The following is a 10,662-nucleotide window of genomic DNA, read 5'->3' on the forward strand; positions in this document are numbered from 1 at the left end:
AAAACAACTGTGACACTAAATATCTATACAAGTGTTTTATCTTTTATTGATTTTGAACTTTTGTGTTTGGTCTACCTAGAAAATGGAACTCCTGGATTCTTTTTCTCAAATCCATTTGTGATTATTTACTCCTGTACATAGCATTATCTTCTTTCCTCTTCCTTTTCTTAGGATTTTAGGGGAACACTCCCCTCCCCAAATTTCTCAGTCAAAATGTTAGGTTATTTGTTTTCATTCTTCTACAGTTAACAGCAAAGGCAGTTATCCTTGGATACCAATATGGAAGCCAGAGCGCAGTACCTAACAGCAGTCATCCCAGATAAGGGGACCAAGATACATGGGTTCTATAGCGCAAATATTCCGAAGGTGGGAGAATGCAAGGTGCTCGTGAAAAAAGGGATTGCATAACTACAATCGTTTGCACCACGAGATTACTTTGCTAATTCCAAAGATAACAGATTTGACAGTCATGGAAGATTCCTGGCTCTGAACCGAGTGTCTATGACTTGTGTCCTCAAGCGCTTTCTGTGGCACTCCTGCCATATTTCTCTTACCACCTGCCTTGTGTGTGTGTGTGTGTGTGTGTGTGTGTGTGTGTGTGTGTATCTCAAAGACTAGGTTTGTTTTCAGTCTCCTGTGCTATTGATTCTGATACCATCGCTTGACATGTTTTTAAGCACTTATGTAACTCAATCTGCATATTCCGAGCTGTAAGTAACGGGGTCATTGTACGTACAACTGAGGATGTACAAGTTGAAGTAAGGGTACCTACTCTGACCCACATGCATTAATATTTTCCTAGACATTCAAGGCTGAAAACGGAACAAGTTGGAAACGACAGAATGTTTTAATGTATGTACATACTTGAGATCAAGTTTCATGAAGGGTTGCATTCCTGTATGACTTATCTCGTGTAAAAAGGGGTGAGGCGTTCCATGTTTATTATTCAATGGGATTCTCCCTAGTTTCATTTTTATTCTGCCCAATAAAGTGAGTGCTGAGGCTGGTGGTTTGCCTGAATGGATTACTTTTAGAAAGTCTGCTCCCATATGAGTTCTCTGATACGAACCCAATGAGGACTCCTACTGAAGAGTTCCCCACATTGCTAACTCACAGAATTCCTTTCCAGTGGATTCAGCGACACCCAAAGCCTTTCTTACACTGATCACAACCGCATGATGTTGAGCAAGAGAAGTATACACAATATCTTTCCCACAGCAATCATACTCTTATACTCTCAGTTCTTGGATGCAACTACTTGGTGTAAGAACGTCCCCAAATTGTAATATAACTGTTGTTATAATTTGCTCCAGTATGAATTCTCTCATAGACTGCATCAAGGATTAAAGTTTTTCCTACTATGATCATTCTCAGATTTCTGCCCTGTGTGAGTTCTCAGATAGAGAGAAACTCATAAAAAAGGACTTTGTTCATTCAGGGGTTTTGTAGGTTTGTTGTCTATAAGCCTTCCTTGGTAAATGGGCAGAGCTGAGCTGAAAGCACACTTTCTTGCATAAGCATACTTAACTTACTCTGTCTCACTCCTGATGAATAATCTTTTGTATAAAACAAATACGGTCTATTGACTGCCCAGTCTCCACATAGGTTCACTTTATACCCTCTCAGTAGAGTGGTATGCAGAAAAGGACAGCTCTGTACTCCTTGCAGTAAAATTACTGTATATAAATGATTTTAATTTTACTAATATTTACATGTGTCACACGCATTAATTAGTAGGGCTTATCTCTTCGTTGATCAATGAGTTGCAAAAGTTAAATGATCTGCAGGTTTTCCTATGATTGTGACCTTCATAAAAGTGTTTTCTTTTCATTGCTTTCTTAATGATTAACTCTGGGTTATAACCCAAGCCTTCAACCCAAGAGAGATACACACATGGTAGCGTTATCTCGAATGGGTGCTAAGGGGTGGCTTAAGTTCCAACATATCCCATACTCTACACAGCACATTTCCTGTAGGATGAAGGCCATTTTCCTTTAGCATTTATTCAGTGTTTTCTCTACTTCAACAAAAGTGCCTACACTGCTAGTCCTTTGCTAATGTGACAAGGTGGAGGAGTTTCTACCAGTTAGCTTTGCCTTTACGCTGTTATCTGCATTCAAGAGAGCTACAGCCATAGCAGTGTTGGAGAAAGCTACTGGGGACTGCTGGCTCATAGTAAAGCACATAACTCTAAATGCTGATACTTAACATTCCACATGTTTATGTTTCTAGACTTCCTTCTCAGCTCCAGAGGTACATCCCACTGCCTTTGCAAACCTGTGTGTAGCTATTTCTCATAATCCTTCACTCATGCTTGGTCAATGGAACATACATGACACTTCAATAAACTCTTAAGCTAGGTGAAAACATTAAAACAATTCTTTAAGGTATTCTTGCGACTTTAAATTAAAAAAAAAAAATCAAGACAAAAATTTTACTTCTCCAACACACTACACCAGTGGCTCTCAACCTTCCTAATTCTGCGACCCTTTAATACAGTTCATGTTGTGACTCCCCCAACATAAAATATTTTCGTTGCTCCTTCATACTTGTCATTTTGCTGTTATGAATTGGGTGACCCCTGTGAAAGGGTCGTTCGACACCCACAGGTTGAGAACCGCTGCTCTACACTTCCATCCTTCAGAAATGCCTATTCCTTTACTAGAACTCCTCATTTCATTGGATAGCAACAATTTAGGAGTGAATTTTCTCATTCATTGTGTTGTTAAAGAGATATGAGCATATATGTGTGTAATAAAAATAAGTTATAAAAAAATACAAGAAGTTCCTCGAACCCTGCATTCATTTATGACGTGGAAGACTTGATGGCTTCCTCTCTTTTGGACACAATGAGTCTACCTTCATGACCTCCACTTCTTATCCCACTGCTGTTCTCCCAGGCAAAACTACAGCCCTGGTCTGCTTGTTAGTGCCCCACCACGGGTCTTGTTCTTCAAGCACCCCGAGTGAGAGGTGAAAAGCCAAGTCACAGCCCGACTCCAAACCTGGCCCTGACTTGCACCAATAATTAAGCTCCCTTAAGAGTTCAAGAATCCCATGTGATCTGCAGCACCCATGTTTCCAAATGAGATTCCAATGTGATCGACTATACACACTATTCCAAATGGGACTCCAATGCTGTCTGCTCTGGCTCCCTTGCCAAATATAATTCCAATGTTGTCTGCCGCGCCCACACTTCCACACCTCAGTTACCTTATTTCAGTCTCTTGGGTGACTTTCCATTTCTCAAATGTTCCAAGCTCATATCCAACCTCTTGGTCACCCCAAACCATGTCTCCATCTGCAAGCTCGTTCTACAGCTTGTCCATGTCTAGAGACTTCTTTTCTTCAGGTTTAAATGTTACTTTCTCAGTGTACCGTGAACATCTCCTTAATTTCCTACTGCTCCCTCTCTACACTATACATTTCTCAACACTTATTGCAACTTCTAGTTACATCTGTGTATCTTGTTTGTAAAGGGCCATTATCTACTGATTGCCATTTCTACGTAGGCAGGAATATGCTGCATTTTTATCACCATACATCCCGTGTTTGGTACACTGAATGAGATGGCAAATATATGTGAGATGAAAGCAAAGGGTGAAGTAGAGGGAGAAAAGTATCTAAAGGACTCTGTGAAGGCAGAGATAAGTCCAGTCTCAATCACCCCAAGCCTCGCCTGTGTAGAGCTTCCCTGGACACTCCCTGGAAGTGTCTCTCCGTGGACACCTCAAAGCTCTGGAGCTAACTTTCTCTTGAGAACTGCACCCTTAACTCAGTGCTCCCCAGACAGCTAGAATCAAGGAACAACTACATTCAGGGGGTATACAAACACAGGTTTGCTTGAATGAGGCCTCAGTTCTAGGGAGAGTGAGATACCAAATACAGCAAGGGCCTTTAGGAAACTAGATCACAGAAAGAAAGGTATCTTGGACAGCAACATGTGCTCATTGGGAAAAATACTGAAGCCGAGGCACAGTGCAGTGAGCTGTGCCAGGTCAGCAGAAAGGCTCTCAGTGAAGGTCATGAAAAGAATGACTTGGCCGAAAACCTCAGGATGCCTCTGAGCACTCGTACCAAGATCGATTTCTCTCCAGTCCACAGAGCTCAGTCTTTTACCGCCCCCAGACAGTCAGCTCTCAAAATCTCCTTGCCCACCTAGCTAATAGCACTCCTATGGGTCTCTATACAGCACCTAGATTCGATTTATATACTAGTTATTAAATGTGACATGATATTAAAAAAAAAGAATGACGTGGAACAAGGGAAAGAAAACTAAAAAATGCTAATGCTGAATCGATAAGCTGAACCTGGAGAAACGAGAAATGAGATAGATTCAAGACAAGGGATTAGAAGCCACAGTGGCTCCAATTCCTCTCTGTTATGGCCAAGAGAAACACTGACAAAGATGAGGGCACTAGGTGTAGATTCCGCACAAGCATCGTCAGCGATAACACATAAATAAAATAAACCTGCCAGCTTAATTCGACAACACTGACACAGAGAACTCGAAACAAGTCCGTGAACTCACAGGAACGCGTCACAACAAGGTGCTTATAGGGTCACTGTGTTCGCTGTTCACAAGAGAAGACCCAATCTCAGGACTGCCTGGGAAGCTCGGAAGGAGAAACCAGGGCTATTACTGATTCTGATTAAGAAGGGGTAGGGGACTATTTCATCAAACCCCAGGAACCTTCCTAAGACCCAATACCCACTCATCACTGTCAAGATTCGCGTTTACAAACACCGATGTACTGAACTAAATGACATAAAGGCAAAAAGTTATTTTTTTTTAAAAGTGTACACTTCTTCCTCTTAATGGTGGGGCTTCAAAAGTGTATGGAAAAATGTTAAGAAAATAAACTTTTTTCTCATGTGAGTTTTGAAGCCCCCATTTAATTATTAGTGAAAAATGACAATGAGCTGGGAAAATTCTTGACCAACATCAATGAGAGTTTAAGCACGGTGCTGGGATGGCCCAATAGAGCATAAGTAGTAAGCCGCACAATATGGTCCCTCCCAAAGTTTAACTAACTGCAAGGTAATCTATAAATCCAATCAAACACAACCCACATTTTAATAGGATTTACTTAGTAAATTCTGACAAACCAATGATAGATTTTTACCTGGTAAACTAAATGGCTGAGGATCTCTAAGGTTAAAAAAATAAAAATAAAAAGAGAGGCACCATCACCTACCTAAACTCATTCTAAAGCAACAATGCAGTACGGTATTTATTAACTAAAGCAATGTAGTATTTACTAAGGGACAATGGGAGTAAAAGAGAAAATTTAGAAGGGATCAGAAGATAAAGATGATGGGAATTTAGTCCACAGCAAAGACATGGTTTCCAATAAAGAGAGGAAGAATCTAGTCAGAAAATGATGTAACTAGTATTTGTGTCCCAAACCATATACGAGCAAGATCCAAAAAAATTAAATAAAAGACAAATTAAGAACATAAGAAAGTATTTATAAGAAGGGTCTTCAAAAAGTTTATAGGAAATGTGTATTATTGGGGGGGGGGGCGGGCAGGGAATGCCATTTATTTATTTTGCATCAAGATCCTTGCTATAAAGCATCTGAACTGGTTCTACTTTGAGGCACTATGAAGGTTAAGGCGTCAGTTTGAAAAGAGCCCCTTCTCAGAGCAGCACAAATCCTGCTAATATTGAAGGAAGAACAAGCATCAAACTTATGGTGGAGCTTAGGTCGAAGAATGGTAAGATCACTGATGCTGTAGGAAGTTTATGGAGACAATTCCCAATGAAATCAGTGATTTACAAATGGATAATTAGTTTTCAGAAGGGACATGATGTTGAAGCTGAAACTCGCAACAGTAGACCATCCACATCAATTGCGCGGAAACATGTGTTCATGCCTTAATTGGAGAGGAACAATGATAAACAGCAAAAATCATAGCCAACATCAGACATCTCAATTGACTGATTCCGCTTACACAGTTCTGACTGAAAGATTAAGCTGAACAAACTTTTCACCCAATGTGTCCCCAAACTGCTGCACTCAGATCAGCTGCATACAAGAACCGAGCTTTCAATGAAAAATTACACAAGTGGGATCAAGATCCTGAAGCATTTCTTGGAAGCATTTTAACAGGAGAGGAAGCACGTCTTAACATTAAAGATAAGGACGACAGAGCACAGTCAAAGCAATGGTTTCCTAGAGGAAGAAATGGTTCATTCAAAACGAAGGTGCACCAGTCAACAAAGGTCATAGCAACAATTTTTTGAGATGTTCAGGCATGTTGTTGGTTGACATTCTGAAGGGTTTAAGAATAAGATTTGCTTATTATAATAGTAATATTTGAGTGTTTTTGAGCATTAGCCAAAGCATTACCCCCCACCCCACCTACCCCCCCAAAAAAAGCCCGAGACCTTCACCAAAGAATCTTTCTCCAATAGGACAATGTTCCTACTCTTCTCATCAAATGAGTAATTTGTGTTTCTATGGGAAATCATTACGCATACACCTTACAGTGCTGATTTGGCTCCTTCTGATTTCTTTCGTTTCTTTACCTTAAAAACATCTTTAAAAAGCACTCACTTTTCTTCAGTTAATAATGTAAACTAGATTGCACTGATGTGGTTATAGCCCCAGGCCCTCGGTTCTCTAGGGATGGGCTACATGGCTGATATCAGTGGTTACTAAAGTATCTTGAACTTGATGGAGCATACGTTACAAAATAAAGTTAACGTATATTTTTTCTTAATTCCTTTTCCCCATAAATTCTATCAAATCCTCTCACAGAATCTACCTACCTATGAACGCTAGAATCCACAACAGAGAAAAAACATGCTTGGGGGAAAAAACCAGTCTATATGACAAAACTTTGGTATAGTAAGAAATCAGCTGTAAAAAGGTAAAAAGATAAGTTTGGCCAGGGGCATAGTCCCTATAATATTAGTATCCAGACTATGCAGAGTTCTTACAACGCCAATAAAGCAAACAGAGGAAAGCTGGGAAAGCATATGAGCTCCTCGAAGTTTACAAGACACTCAACTTCATCAGGAGTGAAATACAAAATGCGCCAGTGAAACATGAACTACTTTTTGCCTACAGTATCTGTAAACCTTAAAAAGCCCACCATGGTGGTGATGAAAAGAACTTCCCCTTCACTTGGGCACATTTACTTACACACACACAGGTTTTAAAAGTTTGTGAAGAATGGAACTGAAAGATTATATTTTCCCACAATTCTACAGACTTTTTGAAGCCTCCTTCTATTTTACGATCGCACCAGGCAACTGCTTCTACCAGATTTTTAAGCCGCACATCAATTAATCCTGCGATTCCATTTCTAGAAATCTACTTACAGAAATACTCGAGTCATGAATGCAACAGAATGTATGTAGGGAAGTCCATGCAACTGGATACAAGAAACTGGCAACCATTTAGATGTTTATCAAGAGGGAGATACAAAAAAAAAAAAAAAATTTTTTTTTTAAAAAGAGAGAGATACATACTCCTAAAACTTACACGTTTTTATAGACATACTCCTGACAAAGTTTGTGGTGATTACTTGAGGGAAGCACACAGACCCTAGGTAACGACGCCTCTCACTGTTAACTCCATCTACCACGTGCCACCTATATGAGGTGTAACTTTCACATTCAATTGAGACCTCTAAGGCAGGAAGACAACACGGTGTTGATTTTGTTGTTCATTTTGCACATATGCAGTTACTCACTTAGGACCTTACCTGAGGTCTCTCTGCCTACCTTGTTTCCTTGTGCAAACACTAGAACCTGCTACCTGTAGGAACTCCCACTTGCCTGGTTCTCACCTGGAAAGGTGTCTTGAGGAATTTTTCTCTCCTTCATCCATAGTTCTTCCGCCTCCTCTAACTGAGACACCACATCTGGTTTGGAAAGCTGATGTTCTGTTCAGGGAAAAAGCGACAGGGCTTGGGGGCGGGGTGGCTTATGTTCAGGAGAGAGCGCTGTCTCACTGTGGCTCACTCTGTCCCCATGTTCTCCCTGCTATGCTCTGGCCTAAGGTAATGAAACCGCCTCATTCCTGAAGCTTGCTTCGCTCAGACTATAAATTGGGGATATTGGTGGCACTCACTTGTGGCCAATGGTACAGCAAGGGAGGTCAGGCTGGGATCTCTGAGGAGAAAGCTTTTGTTTCTTGATAAACATGCCAGCTGTGAAATGAGGATTGACCAGGGCTCCTTCAACCCATCTTTCTGCTTTCAATATAGATAGGACACTGGGAGCTGCAACTATGCAGATTCAATCGTTCCAAGGATGAAAAACACACTAACAATGAAGAGCTGTTAAAAGAACCACTCCAGGATACTTGATACTCAGGAGTTGCAGACTCCAGGTCGCTGGATCTCTTGTTATGACAACAAACATCTCGAAATATGGTTGCAAACATCCTTTTAGGTGGATGGGCCCACCTTCCAGCCTTCAGAGGCTCTGAGGGATGGCCTAGGTGGAACTTCAGAAGGGGACCATCTTTCTCCTTCAGACCCCAGGACCCAAACGTAGCCACCCTGATCCCTGCAGCAGGACTCCAAGCATAGACACCCACCTCTGAGGCACCACTTTGCACTTCAAAGCAGGTCTTTATTGACATGAGAGACCAGCCTTACCCACTGAGACCAGGTTCCGGTAGTTCTCCAGCATCATTTCCCTGTACAGGGTCTTCTGCATGGGATCCAGCAGTTCCCACTCTTCCGGGGTGAAACTCAGGACCACATCTTCAAAGGTCACTGGTTCCTAAGACCCACAAGTTCCTGTTCAGCCAGGGCCAGTCCTTACCCATGCTGGCAAGGAAGGAGAGGCTGACCAGGCACAGGCTGCAGAGGATGGCAGCAAGGTGACCTGAGCATTCAGGGTTCTGAAAAATCCAAGTCGCACGTAGGGTCCCATTTTTACAGGTATATCTCATCCTATTGAGTTTGAGGTTTGTGGCAACCCTGAGCAAGTCTATCCACACCCTTTTTCCAACAGCGTAGTCTCAATTCCTGTGTGTGTGTGTGTGTGTGTGTGTGTGTGTGTGTGTGTGTGTCACAGTTTTGGAAATTCTCACAACACTTCAAAGTTTTCCATGCGATAGCACATGACAACATAACTTTTATATGGATTGGAAAGGCAAAAAAAGTGTGATCTGCCTTGTTATAATATTGTTTATTGAGTCAGTCTGGACACACCCTGGATTATCACTGCGGTATACCTGTAGAACGTGAAAACTGAGCAAGCCCAAGGGCCTTGGGCAGACCCTGGTTCTGGTCCCAAGGGCAACACTCCAAGCAGAACCGGGTGCCTTCCTCTGTTACAAACCCGTTTCTAACTAATTCTTCAACTTAGGGTTGGGAGTGCTGAAGCCTCCCACAGAGGAACTTCTTGAAGAATCACTCATACACTGCAATCTTCAACCCCGAGCTATGACCTCTCCCTTACTTCTCCACCCTTCTGTCAGGATTACACCCCCCATCTCGTTCCTCTTTGGAACTGCACTGGGTTCACCTTCCATCCCGCTTGATGCCAATGGAGCTGCTGAAATCTAAACACCAACCTGCTCAGCCCTCTTACCTCTAGGGGAAAATCGAAGCGCACAAATCTGATCCTCACGGGAGCCCTGGTTGCTCTCTGCTGCTAGCCAGAAGGCCAGGAACCAAAGAGTTACAGCCTTGGAAACCCTATGGGTCCGTTCTAAGCTGTCCTGAGTCACAAGTGACAAGAGGGCCAGTTAGGGCTTGGTTTTAACCTAACCCTCCAAACCTTCCACAATCATTTGGACGGCTGAACGTGTGTGGCATCACCCAGATGTCTCTCGGCCGAGACGCTTCCCACTCCCCAGGGCATCTGGGGACCTAGGTGACTCATCTCCCCGTAGAGGCAGCCTGGAGCTCAAGGGGACCTCCACTTACCCCAGACCAGGCCTTTGGGAGACCGGAGGGCTTTCCATCCACACGCTTCCTCGACATCACTCTGGTGGGGGACGGCAGAGTCCTGAAAAGGCCACTGATAGAAAAAGCGGGGAAAGCGTGTGGGCTAGGTGGCAGCCCTTTGTCCAGAGAAGCCCCTCACCAGCAAGAGTGCAAACCCAGCGCCGACTTCGGGGAACACACTCAGAACCAGGCCCAGAGAAGGGGGGAGTCCCCAACTGCCCCCAAGCGTGGAGGAAGCCCGTTCTCCTCCGCACGGGGAGGGCGCGGATCCCACTCCCCACCCCGGACTCGAAGGACGCGGTCTTCCTCGCTCGCGCGGCCCCGACCATGCCGCCCTAGCCGTGGGAAGCCGTCACGCGGGGCCTGAGCCCGGCGCGGGCAGGAGGGATCGCGGCCGGCCGCGACCCCGCTGCGGGCGCTCATCGGCTCGCCGGGCCGGCGCTGCCCGCACGGCCCCCGACGGGCGCGGAGCCCACGCCGCACTCACCCGCGCCGTGTCCTACAATGGCTCCGAGCGACCCGCGGCCGAATGCGTCAGAGGGCCCGCCCGGACTACAACTCCCAGACGCCCTCGCGGCGCGCCCCGCCCGGCCGCGCCCAAGCGGCGGCCATCTTGGCAGGGCGCCGGCGAGGACGGGGTGGTCGGGAGGTGGGTCGTCGACGGGACGTCTTGGCGGCTCAGCGGGACTGGGAGGTCGCGGGGCCAGGGGTGACAGCACCTGTGGAAGCCTGCGGCCCAGA

The 10,662-nt window shown here is 44.3% G+C and overlaps 1 protein-coding gene across 1 annotated transcript in view; it reads right to left on the minus strand.

Annotated features, from left to right (window-relative positions):
• The window catches only part of ZNF274 (zinc finger protein 274), a 29,474-nt gene extending 19,019 nt beyond the window's left edge, over positions 1-10,455 (minus strand). The window contains exons 1-4 of the mRNA XM_045292309.1: positions 10,409-10,455; positions 9,901-9,994; positions 8,620-8,746; positions 7,804-7,899 (exon numbers count right to left, since the gene is read on the minus strand). Of these exons, the coding sequence (XP_045148244.1) occupies positions 7,804-7,899; positions 8,620-8,746; positions 9,901-9,957 (280 nt within the window). The 5' untranslated portion in view covers positions 9,958-9,994; positions 10,409-10,455. The remainder of the gene's footprint in view (positions 1-7,803; positions 7,900-8,619; positions 8,747-9,900; positions 9,995-10,408) is intronic.
• Positions 10,456-10,662: the final 207 nt, after the last annotated feature.

This window comes from Echinops telfairi, unplaced genomic scaffold, assembly GCF_000313985.2.
Source record: "Echinops telfairi isolate 266 unplaced genomic scaffold, ASM31398v2 ScPeMD7_655;HRSCAF=1070, whole genome shotgun sequence".
Classification (NCBI taxonomy): Eukaryota; Metazoa; Chordata; class Mammalia; order Afrosoricida; family Tenrecidae; genus Echinops; species Echinops telfairi.